Below are 20,423 nucleotides of genomic sequence, written 5' to 3'. Positions count from 1 at the left end.
GCACAATAGTGACTGCACGGTTCAAGGACGAATCTCTCATTTCAAGCCTAATTCTTTTTCATTACTGGCAACCTCTGTCATTCACATGTGCCAAATTGCTAGCCCAGAGCTGTTACTTGAACTCTTGATGCCTAACTGGCTATGGTGAAGAACCTTATATAAAAAAAAAATAAATCAGCATTATGTGGGAGCTCCCTAACAGTATAATTGCAGTTAGCTAATAATACTGTTTTAGCTGTCTACAACCTTAACTCCATTTTAGCAATTATATTTGCCAGGAAATTATTAATTCGGATTAGAGATTCTATTTGCAAAATGTGACTGAGGAGAATTTAAACATTGAGGTCTTTTCAACCAGCGAACAGACTATCTTTCATTTACTAGCACATCTGTTTGTTTCTGAGGACTTTTTCTGAATGAATTTCATTTTAATTCATGGATTTCCTGTGCAAAAATAATGCATATTGTCCCAAAACATAAGATGGATTGTTATAGTGGAAAATAAATGTTGTGAACAAATACATCCTGTTTGGTTCTAACATAGGCAGTGCCCAGAAGGATATATATGTGTGAAAGCTGGTAGAAACCCCAACTATGGCTACACAAGTTTTGACACCTTCAGTTGGGCTTTCCTGTCACTCTTTCGGCTAATGACTCAGGACTTCTGGGAGAACCTTTACCAGCTGGTAAGAAAGTTTTGTGAAGTAAAAAGTAAACTGTAGGTGACATACAAAATCATATAAACAGGCTTATTTGTACACGAGCAGAAATGTTAAGCTAACACCAAAGCATTATGTTGTTGCAGTAACAAAGAGAAATGGTTGAATAATATATTTATATAGATATGTTTTCTATTCCCTAGACACTGCGTGCTGCTGGGAAAACATACATGATATTTTTTGTTCTGGTGATTTTTCTGGGCTCTTTCTATCTGATCAACTTGATCCTGGCTGTGGTTGCCATGGCCTATGAAGAACAGAATCAAGCAACTATGGAAGAAGCAGAGCAGAAAGAAGCAGAATTTCAACAAATGCTGGAACAACTGAAAAAGCAACAAGAAGAAGCTCAGGTAATGATGGAAATTGTAATTTCTGAACACCCTTACTCTAGCAAGGATAATAAACTTTTATGAGATAGAATATGTTCATCATGCAATGAATTACAAAAAAAAAAAAATTGTCTCCTTTACCATGCAAGTTTTAGAAGTGGAACTATTAATAGCCAATAAAAATCAACACGTAAGTATCTTTAACCCAATGGCAAGGAAAGGAAGTTAATGGTACAGAAAAACATGCTACTATGTTCACCCAAAGGCTGTAAAAGTAAAATATTTCTGATAAAGGTGTCCTAGAAACCTGACTATAAGTACTCATAGTTCATAATGGTTTTTGGTTACAGTCTAGTGCTGTTACTTCTGGTTTATGGTCTCAGTGAGAATTTCCAGGCTTGCTGTGTTTAATAGTTCCTCTCCAATATTCAGAAAATAGAGTGCAGGATTGTAATCAATACTAAAGTGTTCTCTTAAGGTCCTATCCAACAAGATATTTAAGTATATCCCTAAATCAAGCACACTGAGCTCAATCAGACATTTATATATCCTTAGAATAGACTAAAAATATTTATTACAAAGGTGCTACTTCAGAATTCTTTTAAAGCAGTCTTTGTTTTCTTTGAAAAGAGAAGAAAATTATTTTACAGTTATATGAGAAAAAGCAATTTTAATAGATACTTATGTAGGAGCTTTTCTTATCTGAAACTAAAATATATGAAAGGTGTTATATGTTGTAATTCAGCTCTGTGGCCAGACTTCCTTCTAATTTCTGGACTCATTTTCTATTGATTTTCATGTGGTGTATAGTCATTTTTAACAGGACAATGTTTATAAAATGCTAGCAAATTAGAATCTTCTACAAAACTATAGTTTTGGTAGTTTTTACAGCTATTTTCACCAAATAAGAATGATTCTATAAAGAAAGTGGTAATAGAAAAGGAAACTCTCCATCTGATTCTTGAAAAGAAAGCTTTATGCATGACCTGTGAAATCTAATTAGCATATCTCTATTTTAGTCATTAAACCTTATCACTCCCAAATCACTAAAGAAAAGCAGAATCCTGCAAAATGCAAATAAAAAAAAGTTAAATATCAGCAAAGAATACATATTTTTAAACGATCTGATATTTTCATCCCTGAAAGTCACTAAACCACTGTTAATTAAATCAAAAGATATTGGGAGGCTATTCTAGACAGCAGAAACTGTGCTTGTGTGATTGCATATGCTGACAGAGAAGAAGCTGATCCAGAATGAGGAACAAAGGCAGAACAGAAAGAAACAGAAACTATGAGGAAGGTTGTATAAAGGCCATGGCAAGGCATCTTTTTTTTTTTTTTTAATGAATGACTACTCAACTGATTATGAGAAAATCAATGTTAAAATCAAGGTCTTGTGTGTGTGTGAGAGAATATTAGTAGAATGAGTGAATTACAAGGTGGAGTTGTTTTCTGAGACGGAAAAGAGTGGGGCACTCATCTTTTCACTCCCTTGATAGTGAACCTGCTCATCCACAAACCTAAGTTACAGAATTCCATCTGAACATGAGGAAAAACTTTTTCACTGTGAGGGTGACAGAGCACTGGAACAGGTTGCCCAGAGAGGTTGTGGAGTCTCCTTCCTTGGAGATATTCAAAACCTGCCTGGACGCAATCATGTGCAACGTGCTCTAGGTGACCCTGCTTGAGCTGGGGGGTTGGACTTAGATGATCTCCAGAGGTCCCTTCCAAACTCAACCATTCTGTGATTCTGTGATTCTTTGGGGTGCTCTACTTGTTTGTCTTTTGCTGTTAGTATTAGGAAGTAGACAGATGGTGACTCAGCATCTGGTCCCTTGGTCTGTGTTAGAAATTTGATAGCATTTTAAAGCTGATATTCTGAATCCTGTATGAAAAAATTTTGAGTATCACAGTTTTATTGATAAACATTTCAGAATCATTTTAATATTTAATAGTCCATTTATTAGAAAAGGTCTATATCTGGTCAATCTGTATAGCATGGGTTGTATATTGTGGCACACAAAGCCATTAATTCATATTATGAGTTGTCAAACTATCCTTTCCTGCTACAGAGACATATCCCATCATTCCTGGAATGTATTATATAGTATTATACAGTAGTAGAATATAGCATATAGAATATAGTATATAGCAGAAGTATTATATATTTTGCTGGAAAATTACTAGTCATCCTTATTATATAACTCCAGTTTTTGGCATTTTCTTACATCACCCTTTTTTATGAGCTCACAGAACTCTACCAGTTTCCCATATATAGTTTCCATTGCAGCATTTCACAGCCAGCTCCCAGACAGTTGTTTCTMAGGAGAGTATTGGATATGCTCTCAGTTCTTCCTTTATCTGATGACTAAATGAACCTGTTTTCCTAATGAACTAAATCAGGCAGCCTAACCACTGCAGTTGAAGGTACTGGTCCTCAATTTTGGAACTGTTCCCTGCTCCAGTAAGTCTTCTCATCTGTCTCCATCGCAGAATAAACCTAAATTTTTTATACCCTCTAGCAGCAGCAGCAGGCAATAAATTTACCTTTCTGTATTCATAGCAAAGATCTAGACTGCTGTTACAGTGGGAATTTGGGAAGAAGGAAGGGCTCGAAGACATGCCTAGAGAGTATGCCTGTTGCCAGTGAAGGTAGAAGGAAAGTGAGGAGAGTGTCCTCATTGTGAAGAGAGTGAAGAAAGGCTGAATTAAATTACTTGCAGGCTGCTAGTTGGATTACGATACATTAACTCACACAGTGGAAGTTAGGGACTAGTTCTTTCTATGAAAAGTCAGAAGGGATCAACAGAATTCTGTTGGAGTATAACGCTGGGCTTTCTCAAGAGAAAATGGGGAAGCAGGTCTGAAATATACAAAAAAGCCCCATGCTTATGATTTCCTGTCTACCTTAATTTTAGATCAGTGCCTTGTGCAGCAAGGCTTTAAGGAATGGTGTTGATATTGTACTGCTGAAGTTGATGTTTCAAGTGCTTATGCTACTAAACAACGGGGAGCTATATATCTCAGTAGCTTATCTTAAGTTTGTTTGTGTGTATTTGCCCACTGAAATGTTCCTAACAGGCAGTACTACCACAGTGATAATAAAAATAATCAATAGAAGCCTACAAAACTGTTCATATCTGGCATACTAAGAATACCATATTTTGTAACATGACAGGCAACAGCAGCAGTAGCAGCAGCATCAGTTGCATCAAGAGATTTCAGTGGTGTAGGGGGATTAGGAGAACTCTTAGAAAGTTCTTCAGAAGCATCAAAATTGAGCTCAAAGAGTGCTAAAGAAAGGAGAAACAGAAGGAAGAAAAGAAAACAGAAAGAACAGTCTGAAGCAGAGGACAAAGGAGATATTGATAAGCTTCCCAAGTCTGAATCAGAAGACAGTATCAGAAGGAAAAGTTTTCGCTTCTCCACGGAAGGAAGTCGACTGACATATGAAAAAAGGTTCACATCTCCCCACCAGGTACAGTACTCTCTCTTATTAAATCATGTACCTCTACTCTCATCTGGTTTTGATTGACATTACAGCAGCTTTACATATAGGAAGCTATGTAAAAGGTGAGTAAAGAAGAAAAAAGTGGTAAGAGCATTTCTGCTTGAACTTACTTGTAATTACTACACTCATCATTGTTTCAAACACTAGCCACATGCTTCTGCCAAGTTACCAGATCTGTTTGGACCCGTTCTGTTAGTAAAGGGATAGAAAGAACATACACAGGATAATTATAAACTTAATAAATAAAAAAACTAATTATAAACATTATAAAATGTATTTCTGAAGATGTATCTGGTAGACTGGAGAAAAAATGAGATGCATTTCATTAGTAGCATAGATTCATAAAAGTATATTTGCATCAGCCAATCACAGGTTCTCTGTTCTGGATCTATTCCAAAATTATATAAATTTGACCTTTTTAGCAGACCACATCATCAAAATGCCCTGAATAGGAAATTCCATGCTACCTTTAGTTTATGTTGCTTTCCTTAATTAACTTATTTAAATGGTAGATAAAGAGAAAAATTGCTCTCATACACAACAATAGAGACAAAATATATAGGGAACATTTAGTTTCGTATTTATAAGAATTTAGGCATACTTTTCTTTTTCATTAGAAATTCATTATACAAGACTGAGATTGTATCATTACAATCACAGAAAAAAGTAGGTTGTGAAGGACCTCTGGAAATCATGTAGTCCAACTGCTTCCTCAAAGCAAGTCTAACTTCAAAGCTCTACTCCCCTAAATCAAAGGATCTCTTCTGTGGCTTAAGGATACATTTGCATAGTTCACATTCTACAGACTATTACAGCATTCATAACAAAATCACTCTAAATGCATCACTTCAAAATGATCATGTCTGGTCTCAGCCAATAGATGATAATGAGCTACCTATGTATATCCGATATAATGTTTGTACCAAGTGTGTTAGTGTACAAACTGATATAAAATATGAGTTTTATCAGAAGAAATACTTCACACTGAAATATATACATTGAGGGGAGGACAGGTTAGTTTGAGACAAAGTATCAGTAATTAGTTAGTCAAGTAAATATAAGGGATGATGCCTGGTCTGAAAAAGACACATTTGCATTTCTGAGGAAGTGAAATAATGCTTATTATAATGAAGAAGAGTAGCCAGCTTATTCTCTGGATAAGAAGTAAAGAGTTAACAAGCAATGATTAAATCTATCTGAATTCCTTTGAGTAAAACAGTAAAAGAATATTTCTGATTTATTGAAAGGTATTATTAGTTTTGGGCCAAAGCTTCTCCAAAAATCTTTCATTATTTGCAGTAGGCTTTGAGTCAGGCTGATACAAAGGTGTTGCAGCTAAGGATCTCATTTTAGACTGCACAGTTATCCTTGAGTTAGATATATATATATAAGCATCCTACTGCATAGATTAGGATGGTGAGTGACTTTTCCACACTAAAGAAAAGAGTCACTGACAAACTCTGAGCAGAAGGGAATTTCTGACCACTAGTCCTGTGCTTTAAGTACTAAATAATATGCTTCTCTATTGTTAGTCTTATTTTTCTGATGCTATCTTATATACATCTGGTGAAGAGACTGATTAAAGAAGATATTATGTTTATATTAAACGTGTTTATTGGTGTACAGATTGATGTAGAATTAAAGGATCAGCAGAAAAAGTACTTGGTACAGAAACAGGTATACTAAGGCAGGGAGATTTGAAACAAAGCCTAAATAGATAATATAAATTTGCTTTAGATTTATTAACACACAGTCAAACATTGTTGCATGTATTTGCTCATATTCTGAAACTTTCAGAGAGTTTTCATCCTGTCAGTTTTCACAAAGAACTATTACAAGCTTTAACAAGCTTTAAAAAGTAAGTCATTTCAAATTACTTTTGATAACATTAATATTAAATATGAATTCATCTTGCAGGATGAATAATTAAAACTCATTAAAACCAAGTGAAAACAACATATACAATGTGTACAGTGTATGCAACACGTATATATCTTAGATTTGAAATAAAGCAAGGAAATGGTACCATAGACAATGAAATAGCTCATCTTGAGAAGTCATGAATTACACAGCAGAAAAGAAATAAGGGACCATCTGAAATTCATGTATGCAGAGAGACATGTATCAAGCAAATAATGTAAATGGTAATAATTCGCAGAATTAAAGACAGGCTTGGTAATTGGTTTTGCAATTGTAAAAATACTTTGGGAAAAGGTTGCCTGTATATGACTGAAACACAACTGAGCTGCCACCAGAATGTGATGAGTGGAAGGATGCTGCCCAATAGAATCGGTAAAGGAAGGACTGGTTTATCTTTTTAGTTATGCAGTTAGCTCCTTAGTGAAGCAGGGTAGCAGGGCATGAAAGAGTAGGATAGCATGGTAAGGGGAGATAATCTGCCCAGTAGCAGATTTTATTCTCTGATACAATATTCCATGTGAAAATGAATGATGCAGCCTGCTGAAAAGCCAAGCTTTCCTTTCTGTTCTTACTTGCCAGGAACATGAAGGCATATATATTTCTGCCTCTCCATGTGTTAGAATTGCAGCCATTTTGGCTTATATCTTTTGTCTAAACCCAGCAGGGGCTTTCAAAGTAGGCATTACTCCTCTTAAATTCCTAAGGGGCCTGATCCATTTAGGTGTGCTCAGAGCACGATAATACATACTGGAAGAATTGGGCAACACACAAAACATAGCAACCATGGAAACATTCACTAAAAAACAAGAGTAGCGGTGGTAGTCAGCTGAAACCTGGTAAGTATGTGATTTTTTGAAGGACTGTAGGTTAGCCAAGTGCATTTACAAAGAAATAGCAAAAGGCACATTAATTAGGTTACTGTTTTGTCAGGTATCAATGTCATGCTCTATAGATACTAGAGGTTTTCAAGAAAAAGTTATTTTTGAGCATAAGAAAAACAGCACTTTTTCCCAGCCTAGTTTACATAAATAGGTTATCAGAACCATTTGGCTGATATTCTTCAAGTAACTCAGCCTGAGGCTCATAGCTGGCATAGAAAATTTCAGCCCAAATTATTAAAATTTGGTATAGCTGTAAGAACAGAGGACTACATCTCATAATATCTCATAATAGGAAACACTTGCCAGCCTTTAAAATAGGCAGTACTACCCATTCAGCATACATGTTTATGTATGTATATATCTGGGTACAGATATGTATGTACAGATGGTATGGATATATATGTATTGATATACACATATATTCAGATGGCTTGGTTCTCAAAGTATTTACATAGACTTTTATATATTTTAATGAAGCTTTCGCTTTCACTTTGTTTGGGGATAAAAACACTGTTATTGCATATAAGTGCTTTCCACCTGCAAAACTAGTGAACAAGCATCTCAAACCAGGTTCTTAAGGTACCATGATGCAAAGATTTGTACAAAGGCAGGGTTGGAGAAATCTTAATGCAGTGTTTCTTTTTCCCACAATTAGTACTCATTTTATTTATTCATGAATGCTGTTAATAAAATATGTAGCAAGGGAGAAGATTCCATTAAGCAACTTCTACTGTAATTAATAGATGAATTACCAACAACCACTGATTTATTTTTCTTGTTTGTAAGAGGATATCTTTAGGTAACTGTGTCTCTGGTGAATGCTTGCTTTGAGCTGCCTGATGGCCAAGTGGCACCTTCTGGTAGGTGTGCAGCCTGCTATTGCCCCAAGTGCTGTGCTCAAGAGTACTACTAGTCATGCTCACACTGTACCTCCAGAGCTTCCCCAAGCTGTTGTCTCTGTCTTCTAGCTTTAGAGTACTGCTTATGTTGTTCCCGCACCATTGAGCCTGTTGTGAAGAGGACAGATAAGTTCTTTGCATGAATTTAGTTAGACTGAATTTAATACCAACCCTAACACCACTTCCGTCTCTAGCAAATAGAATGAGAAAGAGTGAGCAGTGAGCCTTATGAGTTGGCATCCCTGGGCCTCTAAGGGATGAAGAAAGGAAGAAAACTAAAAAGATTTTTAGGTCTGCCCTCTAATGAGAGAAGGAGTAAAAGAAGAATACCTGCAAAATCACGATAGTGATTGCAAAATCACGATAGTGATGTTGAGAACTCTTCCCTCCAGTGCTTTTATGGGTCCATACCAATTCGATCTGCATTCTTTGCTCTAAACTCCCTAACCTGACTTATGTCTCCTGCACTCCTTTTCTTTAGTCCTACTACATAACACGAAAGAGAATTTTCCCCCTTTAGTACAGGCTAGCTCTAAGCAGACTGATACTATTTAGAAAAAAAGTAACTATCCTTCCTCTTCAGCATAGTAACTACTCTTATAAAAAACCCAAGCCTTTCCATTATCTTACAACTTCAGTACTAATGCTGTTTTGTTTAGTTTTTTTTTTAATCTCTTGCAGTCTTTGCTAAGCATTCGTGGTTCCCTGTTCTCACCAAGGCGCAACAGCAAAACAAGCATTTTCAGTTTCAGAGGACGAGCAAAGGATATAGGATCAGAAAATGACTTTGCTGATGATGAGCACAGCACTCTGGAAGACAATGAGAGCAGAAGAGATTCTCTCTTTGTTCCAAATCGACACGGAGAACGGCGCAACAGTAATATTAGTCAAGCTAGTATATCATCCAGAATGATACCAGCCCTTCCAGCAAATGGGAAGATGCACAGCACTGTGGATTGCAATGGAGTGGTTTCCTTAGTTGGAGGACCTTCAACTCTAACTTCACCTACTGGACAGCTTCTACCAGAGGTAATTATAAGTAAACCAGTAATTATTAAAATTTGGTTCAGAAATTTTTCATACTGCTCACATCTGTATACCTCATGATTTCTTACAGCTGTAAGAAATAATTTCAATAACTTGCAATAGTTTTTAAACAACAGAACATAAGGCAAAAAAATGTCCTCAAGTTCCTATGGCTGAGCCTCACTCAAGTATTATAGTCTCCTACATGCATTGCCTTCAGCAAGATACATAGTTTTACCTCAACAAAGGTAGACATCTGATAAATAACTAAAGATATAACTCAGTAGAAACATATAGAAAAACACCTGCAAAATGAAGTAGGACCCAATGACTGCTCCCATGATAGTTAACGGAAATAGCCCTTACAGAATTAAGTCAAAGATTTTTTTTGCCATAATTTTCATGAAAAAAACATGTACAGTTTCTATGTATCTTTGCAAATATATTATGTTTCAGTGAAAGTTGCAGACTTCTGTAAGCTATGTTCTTTCAAAGTGTTACTAAAGCAAGCTTTTACATACATGATAATATTTAATATGGATTCAATATGGTACTTTGGTGGCTATAATATCACTGTATTCAACCTGAAAAGATATTTTCATTATAAAAAAGTATTGAGAATTCATTACTACTATTATGTATTTCTTCTTTTTATTTTTGTGTTTCTCTCCTATCTTGATATAGATCTTCAGACCACAAATTCAGATTACCTTAGAGTTTATGCATATATAGTTGTATTTCAGAAATATGTTCATTTAAAAAAGATTCACCATTTAAGTCAAGAGTCTTCTCTAAGGAAATAGTACTAGTGACTGCTTGTAAGGGGCTTTTCATCTTCACACTAAGCTAATCTTTAAATCCCTTATGAGTTCTGCAAGTATCATTATTCTTTTTCTGGATGGGGAGAGAATAATGAAAAAAGAACGAGTGGTTTTCATGAATGACAGAATCAGTGAGAGAGCAGGAACCAAGATTTAGGAATAATCTAATCCCCCTCCTGTGTTCAAATCACTAGGCCATATTCCAGAGGAAAAGCAAAGCAACTGTAAGGACACTCACATGCTACAGAATAGTAGCGTGTAAAGGCACTTTTAAAACAGAGCTGGATATTTTTGCTTTGAAGAGGTAATTAGAAGCTGTACAAAACACAGGGGAAAATGTAAAATGACTTACATGTTTATTCCAAGAATATATAACAAATTCTGTATGAGATTTGTGGTTGGTGAGAATTAGGTAGATGAAATATTAAATAGGATGTGATTTTTTTCTTATTCATGTTAAAGTTCTATAAAAAGTTAAAAATTTTCCAAAGACGCTCATCAGGTTAGGAATGCGGTACACAGTATAATTAATTCCTGCTTTAATTAATTCCTAGAGTTATATTCATATTTCTTGTATTAGAATTACTTTCTTAAATAATAGTTCTTTCTGTACTAGCACTTTAATTATATAACATGGCTAGCTGCTGGAAATCAAGGTAACAGGTTTCAACTTTGATCATTTTTTCTTGAAAGAATACTAATAATCACTTGTAAAAAGATAGCTAGAAAAATTTTGTTCACTCTTAAACACTTAAATGAATACCACCTTTGGCCCCACATTGCTTTGGTAATGTGTCTTTCAGTTGTCTGCCTGTAGCACTGTACAAAATTTCCACTGAGATCCTCAGTAAAGATCAAACAAACTCCTATGGGGACAGAAACCTGCAGCGTGTAAGGAAAGTCTAATATGCTATACAAACACAATTCTGACTGTCACTACACACTTACATGGTAAATATTGTTAATCAGATGTTTAAAATGATGGTTTAATTCCTGAGTATTTCATTTACAGGGCACCACTACAGAAACAGAAATAAGAAAAAGAAGACTGAGTTCTTATCAAATTTCCATGGAAATGCTGGAAGATTCTGCTGCAAGACAAAGAGCAATGAGTATAGCCAGTATACTTACAAATACAATGGAGGGTAAGTGATGCATTTCTTCTGACAGGCAGTTCATTAAATTTCTGTTAACTACACATAAAGTGCAATTATTTACATAATTTCCTTTGTAAATGTAAAACTGGACAGGTGAAATCTCTGAAGAACTACAAAAGGCTTTTGAGCTTTTCTTAAAACATTTTGCCCATTCTAAATGCTTAAAAATTCAGTTTCAATGACACTTTTCAAAACACTACTCTAGTGAGTGGACTAACAGAGTAAGAGAATCAAAATGACCATAGCTGAGGAAAGGCCATGGCCCAAAACAGAGAAGATGATAGGTATTTTCTTCCTAAAACAGATCAATGGAAAAAACAAAATAAGGTACAGAGGAACTGTTATGATACTGGTAGCGATGTCCTAAAACTGTCCTTTCCCTTACACTTAAAATCCGGGGACAGACAACAGGAGATTGGAATGAAAAGGTTTTAAAAGGAACAAACAACTGTAATCCTCCCGTGCTGACTTTCTTAGGCATTACTGGGCAAGTATAACAAGCATTAAAAAAACTGTACTTACTGAAAATGAAAAACATACATTGTTACAATTAAGTGTTTTGCTGATTTAGTGCAAACTGAGTACACTCACACTTCATAAATACACCATTTATATATTTTTATATGTTTAAAAGATTCACTGGATGTAATCACTGGATTACATTTTCAGAAATGTGATTATTCCACCCAATCCATATATTCTTTCAGAAGAACTGTCATCATCATGGTTTTTAAAGATTTTAGAAAACGTTCACTACTTACTGATACCCTTTTCTGCCAGGAGGCCTCCACCTTGCTGTAATGAGAAGGCTTGTATGTTCCAACGACTTTGAGAGCTTTGGCAATTGACCTTTAACTTCCCGCATTTCCATCTGTATGGGACAACATTAGAGACAAAAATCAACCCACTGGTCTTCAAGGTGCAGGGTTGAGCACTATGCCAATAATCCTTATCATAATAATCCTTATTAGCAAAAACTGTAAAACAGCATGTTTGCTGTTTTAGCTAAAACACCCATGAGCGTTATGATGATGGAGGCCTCCCTGTGCCTTTGGGATGTCTGAAAACTGTAAAATAATTTCAGATTTGGGTTGATGCCACTATGTAGGAACTTCCTCGGAAGTGGGTCAATTTCTATATGTATTTTGCAGTCTAAATACTTTTCACTTAAACGAATATCTGTCGTCTTTCTGAGCTGTTCTCAAACACCCCATCAGGTAGGTAGGATCATACATTGGCCATTCATCCTTGCTATTATTAACTACTTAGAAAGTTCTTTTGTAACTCTGACCACTTTGACAGTGAAATGGAAGAAAAAATATTTTTTTAAGATTCTAATTGAGACGAGAGTCTAATACAGTTGTTCTGTTTCTCAATTCATAGATATATTGCAAACACATAAAACATTTTCAAGCAAGGTCAAATGATCCCCTTTAAAATGCGAATGTGTGCATTATATATATTAAAAAGTATTGATTCAAATAAAGAATGTTATGTATGCACACTGAAAGAGTCATTTATCTAGCATGATATACCCGTGGTTCACTGTAGTAGCAAATACAATACTTTTTGTAGCTCATATCAAACTATGTATGCATGTTATATGGATAATAAAATGTTCTATTTTATGAAGCTTATACAAATTCAAATGTGCATATTGATGGTGGAGTAATGCTAACTTTCACTATCCAAAATTGAGGCATCTGTTACAAATCAACTAATCTAAACTAATTGTCCAGACTCCCCCTATTCTCAATGGAAGGACACACTTTTTTCTCTCTTAAGATAGATTTTTGAGAAGAATCACTCTTCAGAGATACCTGTCACTCTCCATTGGTCACAGAGGAGCTTAGATAGACTAGGTGCTTAACTTTTAGATAGCTAAACTTGGTGAGGCAAATCACACTTTAGTGTGCATTGTTTATTTAAATGATGTATTATTTGTACGTATTTTAAACAAACACTTCTGGATGTTATAATTGGAATATTGATTATTTGTTAATTGTTTCTATTTTTTACAGAACTTGAAGAATCCAGACAGAAATGTCCACCTTGCTGGTACAGATTTGCAAACACTTTCTTGATCTGGGACTGCTGGAGCCCATGGTTGAAAGTAAAACACGTTGTCAATTTAGTCGTGATGGATCCCTTTGTCGATCTGGCCATTACTATCTGCATTGTTCTAAACACCTTGTTCATGGCCATGGAGCACTATCCAATGACCGAGCAGTTTAGCAGCGTCCTTTCTGTGGGGAACCTGGTAAGCTGTTTGTCACGTAGTACTTGGTTTAAGAGTAACCTTTTCTAAAAGAAAATATGTGTAAATACATTGCATTTGTTTTAAATTCATTCCAGATTTTTTTTCGCTCAGTTTAGAAACTGCATATATGATTTTTGTAGATAAAGTGATCTTTATTGGAGCCAATATTGGCCTTTAACTTTTATGAATCTAGTTTATAACTGCTATAATGAAATAACTGAATACTTTCGGAAGTGCATTCATCACTTGATTGTCAGATTTCTTGAGGCCTATCTTAGGTTTTGTCTTTAAAAAAGTTACAGTAGGTTATCTAATTTTTACCACGGTGCTGATATTCCATCATAGAAAATATTTTTCTTATGTAATAAACTGATGAAATATTCAACTGCCAGGATTCCTCTTTGAATTTTTTTCAGTTACATTATATGAAAGTACATTCCCAAGAAAAGCATATTTCTTGTGAGTCCCTACCACTTTAGGTAACTGAAAAATACTTATTAAACTAGAAGAGTATTTTTTATTCTGTAATAAAAAGCACCTAGTATTTATTAGTTTATCAATGATTCTATCCCCAATGTTAACCTGATCCAGGGATATATCTATTTCCTTTTCTGAGCAGATACCAAGAAAATCCACATGTGGAATAATCACATAAATATTATGGTCTGATTCACTCACTTCCGATGCTCAGGAAGCAGAGGACTCAACCTCACAAGTGTTTGTTTCAGAGGAGGGCTCACATGTTTTTGATTTTTCGCCAGCTCACATTACTACAGAAAGTTTACACAAGACAGGAGTGGACTGATTCACCAATATGCAATCCTGAGAACAAAAACCAACCAAGTGTGCTGAACTAATCACTTAGAAAGATTAGTGTTGAAAAGTCAGCTACTATTCAAATTATGCAATAATAGATTTCTCAGTCTCTCAAACAGATTATGTTTTGAAGAGTCGAAACATTTTCCTTAGCTTATACATATCAGTAATACATCTTTCTATAACTCTTTAAAACAGAACTAAAATAAAAGTAGTATTCTTGTGTGCATACTGCTCTTGTGTGAATTACAGTTTCCTTTCTCCTGGACAAATATTTAATCACTGGCATATTCTTATATTCATCACAGATTCTAGAATATTGTATTTTAATATGTCAGTCTCTCATACTAATATTAGGACGATCTCTCTGTTTACACTTCCAAGGTCTTCTGCTCTTCCCCATCTCATGTTTTGCTTTTTTTTAATCCTAAACTAGCAACAGTCATACTTTAAGCTATCCTTTGTAACAATCCAGTATCCTTAATTAGGGCTGCATACATGCAGTGAATACTATCCCTGCTGGTTTCAATTAAATTCTCTGTTCCTCACTGTATTAATCTATTAACCTTAATTTGATAGTTTGCATCCAAAATATGTTAAGTTACTCTTTGCTTGTGACATCATGGTCTGTTTGAAGATAAATTAAATATGACAAATATGATTGTTCTTTTGTGTAGCATTTTAATGAGAAGGAATAAATAGTTCTAAAACACAATGATTCATTTCCAAAATACTAAAATTTATTCAGAATTCAAAACTTCTCAGTAATTATAACAAAACTTGAATTTACTTCTGCTACGATGTACTACTATCTTTGTGTTTTTGGGGATGCAGTTAAGCTCAAGAAAAAGTAGTTTGTGGACAACACAGGTTATTTTGGGATGGCAATATTTTAAAATGAAATGTTTTTCATTATTTTTTCAATTAATTTGTCCAATATTATGACAGTTTTGTCCAGAAAAATATTCTTTGTTGAAATGTCTTTACGACACAGCAATACCTATCACATCCTTCTGATTATGCGATAGCACCTCTCATATCTCAATTTAATGGTGTAATGTTTCTCACTACATTTCTAATTTCTCAAAAGTATACACTTTTTAAAAGGTTGGTATTTACACTTTGACAATGGTGAATGTTTTCACATTACAGCTACTTCCTAATATGCTTAAATTAAAAGCTTATCAGAAGTCTAGTTAGATAGTGTTGTGAAAGGTTAGCTCTGCTTCCATAAAACTAGCTACAGGAGGACTGAGAACAAGCTGGCTAATGAACCATCACAAGGCAGTGGAGGAAAACATCAGTTTTCATTAGCAGGTACTTGGTTTGTCTAAGATATCCTTTGAGTGTTCTGCAGAACATTCATATGTTTTTAGTGGTATTGCATTATGCTCCAAACAGCTCTTAATTATGCTGCACAACCCACTGATCACTACTCACTGCAGGTGTGATGTTGGGTGAAATCATGGACATTCAGAAATGAAGGGGCGTTGATCATTTCACGTTTGACACTTTCAAATATTTCAAAGAACATTATCACCATCAAACGGAAATAGCTATCATGAAGAATCGTAGCTGTGCTGCACCTAAGGATCGAATCCTCTCTATATTTTCCCTAAAAGCCCGGTGCAAGAAGCTCCAACTTCCCCAGCCTGTTCCACCCACGCACTTCAATTCTGACCTGAAGAGCCCACTTAGAGTCTGTATTAACATTTCGGCTTAGACTGTGAGCAAGGATGCAAATTACTGTCAAGTCTTGTTTTGCTTTAGTGGAATTATCCTCTAGGAACTGGACTAAAAACACCAGATCAGATCACATCAGCTGCTGGATGGATAGTAGATGATAAGACATTTAGTCACATATGAACTGGAGCTGAGCTGCTGACGGGTGAATGTCTTAGCAGAGGTTTATCAAACTTCTGCCCTCCTGTGTCTGTATTGGTTTAGTAATTTGCTTTTAATTACTGAGTTTCTGTTTATAGAAATGTTTAGATGCTATTTAGAGAAAACAATCAGATGTTTTACATAGTAACAGGTACAAGTAACAGGTAACAGAACTCCAACTGGATTATAAAAATTTGCTCAAATATGTTTCTCAAAACAATTCAACTAACTAATTACATTTTGTTTTAGGTATTCACTGGTATATTCACAGCAGAAATGGTACTAAAGATAATTGCCATGGACCCTTATTACTATTTCCAAGAAGGCTGGAATATTTTCGATGGTATTATTGTTAGCCTTAGTTTAATGGAGCTTGGTCTTGCAAATGTTGAAGGATTATCAGTTCTTCGGTCATTCAGATTGGTAAATACCTTGATAATTAAATATTTGCATGCAATTATATCACTGACAAAATTGTGGTGACATATGTAATAACTGCCAGTGTTGTAGAGATGTATTATATACCTATATGGCTCACACTATTTTTCATATATGCCTAAATTGAAAGTCACAAGTACAGGTGGTAATTGAGATCCTTTGATATCCGTTGATACCAAATTATTCTACTGATACCCTATCCTACTGATATCATTTGCCAGCATAAGACTAACTGCTATCTTTTGAGAATTTTTAAAATTTTAGCTATACAGATTTTTTTAAGACACATCAAAGCTGCATATCTGTAGAATGTATATATATTGCCAACAGCGAATAGAATCAAAAAATTTTTAAATTCTTTATCTTATGAACATTATTTGTGTTGCCTGTAATGTTCCTATATATCATCCCAATTCACAACATTTATTTTAATGGGCACTGAGAATAAATATTTAGTAATTCCATTAGATATAATAGAGTCATAACAACCTGACTTTAGGATGAGATCACTTAAATAAAAATATCACTGAGCTTTTAATAGAAATGTCTTTTTTAATAGCAATTAGTATTCTAACTATACTAATTTATAGGTATGTAGAGTCATGATTTAAAAGTCCATAACACTAATAGTTATCACATTACCTGAAATCCTATGATATTTCTTAATATATAGAACAGGAAGTAGTTATTTAGTTTGATGGCACCAGTTGCCATGGTACCCAAGTTCACACACCATAGCTTGGTTACTGAGCACTATTTTTAAGTCAATGTTTATGCTTTGAAAGGGCATGACAATATCAACATCAAATTATTACTTTAAAAATCATTTTCTGAGTAAGCCTGTAAGACCTAATGTGGTGCTGAGGGAAATGTAGAGCCAAGCAAGCACAGAAGGAGTAGTAAATGTCTATATGTCTATACGTCTGTAAGAATTGTGCAGTCATCTGTAAGTGGATGTTTAAAATTATCAAAAACAAATGCGGTAAATTGCCAAACTCAAACAAAACATATATTCTTTCTCTATGTGCATCACTAAATGCTGATCACTGCAATTTAGGCAAATAGCAAGCTCCGTGCTCTCTGTCTTCCATTAAAAATACACTCTTCCTAGTGAAGAACAAATTAATCTACAGAAACTCATATGCTCTGCTAAACTCATTGGACCTAGCTTCGTTTTGATCAGATTTGATTATCTAGAGCACACATCTGCCCAAGTTACTAGAATAAACTGCCACTCACAAGAGATTCAGTAGGTCTTGGTATGAGACTTATTTGTTCCTAGCATGCTTTTATAAGCAACAAAATACTTAATGTTGATATTTAAATGTTCATAATTGGCTTCTGATAAGTAAAATGAACAATGTAGTTCATATTGTTTTCAGTACAGTACACTGAAGACATCACTAACTAGAAGCTCTCCAAAAAGGTCTCTGGAAAACTCTCAGGAAGAATAACTACTATAGGTGTGAACAGCCTTAGATGTTTGGCTTAAAATATGTATATCAGGAACAGCAAGGGAAAAGAAGCAACTCTGCCGTATGGTATCTCAGATAAGTGGACTCAAATTCATTTATACAGTTTGCTGAACTGAACCCTTAGTTTCTTTTGTCAGAGCAGAAGGCTGACTAGCAGTATAAGAATTTTCAAAGTGATTCGGATATCCTAGGAGATGGACCAATACGCTCTACAGCACTCTATGTTTCTAGATCTTTTCAGAAGACAAAAATGGTACCAAGCAGGACAGTAACAGAAGGCATAGATTATGCATTTACCTCTCAAGTGCTGTTTTATGTCCTCCTCAAGGCTTACACAACTATCTGAATTTCCTAAAATGGGGTATCTTAAAATAGTTAAAATATTATACACCTAAAATGCTGTCACTGCTTCTAGCACATGATATGGTCAAATATCCTGTTGTTGTCTGTCCTTTCTTACTGATTTCTGAGACTTAAATTGTGAAGAGTCTCCATATGGTTCTAAATTTACTGAAGACAGACAACAGCCAAAGAAAGTATGTGTAATTAACATAATAAAAGATATTTGCAAAACAGAATTTTTCATAAAGAATGATACAAGATACATTCAGAACTCCAGTAAAACTAATGCTCATGATTCTTCTGCATTTTTGTTTTGCAGCTTCGTGTTTTCAAATTGGCAAAATCTTGGCCAACTCTAAATATGCTGATTAAGATTATTGGCAACTCAGTGGGGGCTTTGGGGAATTTGACCCTGGTGCTGGCCATCATTGTCTTCATTTTTGCTGTGGTTGGGATGCAGCTGTTTGGGAAAAGCTACAAGGAATGTGTCTGCAAGATCTCCAATGACTGTGTACTCCCACGCTGGCACATGCATGACTTTTTCCACTCTTTCTTGATTGTATTCCGAGTGCTGTGTGGAGAATGGATAGAGACAATGTGGGACTGCATGGAGGTTGCAGGCCAAACCATGTGCCTTATTGTGTTCATGCTGGTCATGGTGATCGGCAACCTAGTGGTATGTGAAGAACATTTTTGAATATTAATTCCGATGTGAAAATAGACATAATAATTTACAGCTAGGCAATGAGAAAGTTTGTCATGCTTCTCTTTGGAAGAAGAAAACATCTGCCTTCCCCTCTCACCCTTCTCACTCATTTCCGTACATTGAAGTACTCTCACTACGGGTCCAGATATTTAGGAATATGCCAAACTGTCACATCAAACACCCTGTTATGGGAGTGTTGCAGCTAATTTAGAGGTGCTGTTTAAAACCAGATGTCACCTAAACTACTCTTGAAATAATAACACTTATGTATCAGCTTATGCCAAGCCTCCTGTCTGAAGGAAAAATCGAATCGACTTTCTTACACTTAACAGATAATGTTGACACATAAAACTTCTGACTTAATAAAAATAAAGTGCAATGCAGTTGTTCTTATATAGCATATCTTGAATTTAAGTATTTCATTTTTTAGCCTGTTTAGGTATAAAAAACAAAAACCAAATCCCTACAGAATGATTGGGCTACCATCCTAAAAGTGTATTTACAAGCTTCTAATTCAAAATTATATAAAAATTTTTATAGAAAATTTTTAATTCAAGCTGGTAAGTTAATTTGCCTAATCTCCACTTGATATATATTGAATTGGTGAGATAAGAACTTTTTAGAAATCAGGATTATAATTGGAATGCAGCATTTACATTTTCACTTTTCACTTAGTTTTTAAGTTTCTTTTTACTGCTAATCTTTGCAATTCACTTTGAGATGCCTAGAAATTGTATTTCATTAACTGTCAAAATTCTCTTCATTTAGTGATATATTTTAACGTGATTTAAATTTTTATAAAATAGAATTCAACATGCTTGTGTCCCGATTGTTTAGAGGACATTGCAATCTTGACATTAGATTAGCAGAAATGTGCAGAGCCTCAGAAAGCTAATTATGATACAATAACCTGCTCTTTTTTTTTAATATTCRCTTCTGCATAGGAATACTGTTTGAGATTCATATTGCCTCTTCCCTTCTTCTAAGTATCTGTAACTTCAGGGTTTTTCTGGAATTGTGAAAGTCTGCAGAATTAAATTGTGTATAGAGTAGAAGTGAGAGGTCTAATACATTTAACTATGGGGATGTATATTTGAAGTAGGATTTGAGGGTTGAGAATTTTTTGTTTTGTAGTTTTCTTGAAATTACATCAGTATGTCTGAGAACAAAATTTCAGTCCATTGTTTTTCTTAGATTTTGTGGAATTTTGTTCACTAGGACGTAGGTTGTCTTGCCATT

At 34.9% G+C, this 20,423-nt stretch overlaps 1 protein-coding gene across 14 annotated transcripts in view; it reads left to right on the top strand.

Moving 5' to 3' along the window:
* The window catches only part of LOC112978017 (sodium channel protein type 2 subunit alpha-like), a 62,111-nt gene that overhangs the window by 9,551 nt on the left and 32,137 nt on the right, over nt 1-20,423 (top strand). For 6 of the 14 annotated variants that reach the window (XM_026091084.1, XM_026091094.1, XM_026091110.1 and 3 more), the window contains exons 8-15: nt 545-686; nt 863-1,069; nt 4,227-4,526; nt 8,941-9,288; nt 11,119-11,251; nt 13,285-13,523; nt 16,473-16,646; nt 18,798-19,154. In XM_026091084.1, the coding sequence (XP_025946869.1) occupies nt 545-686; nt 863-1,069; nt 4,227-4,526; nt 8,941-9,288; nt 11,119-11,251; nt 13,285-13,523; nt 16,473-16,646; nt 18,798-19,154 (1,900 nt within the window). Of the gene's footprint in view, nt 1-544; nt 687-862; nt 1,070-4,226; nt 4,527-8,940; nt 9,310-10,432; nt 10,445-11,104; nt 11,252-13,284; nt 13,524-16,472; nt 16,647-18,797; nt 19,155-20,423 lie in introns of all 14 variants that reach the window. The other 8 variants (XM_026091066.1, XM_026091042.1, XM_026091103.1 and 5 more) reach the window with 5 other exon arrangements.

The sequence above is a fragment of the Apteryx rowi genome, unplaced genomic scaffold (assembly GCF_003343035.1).
Source record: "Apteryx rowi isolate R43461 unplaced genomic scaffold, aptRow1 scaffold_121, whole genome shotgun sequence".
Lineage (NCBI taxonomy): Eukaryota > Metazoa > Chordata > Aves > Apterygiformes > Apterygidae > Apteryx > Apteryx rowi.
The sequence above is the reverse complement of the archived record's forward strand: the minus strand, read 5'-3'. Positions and strand labels throughout refer to the sequence as shown.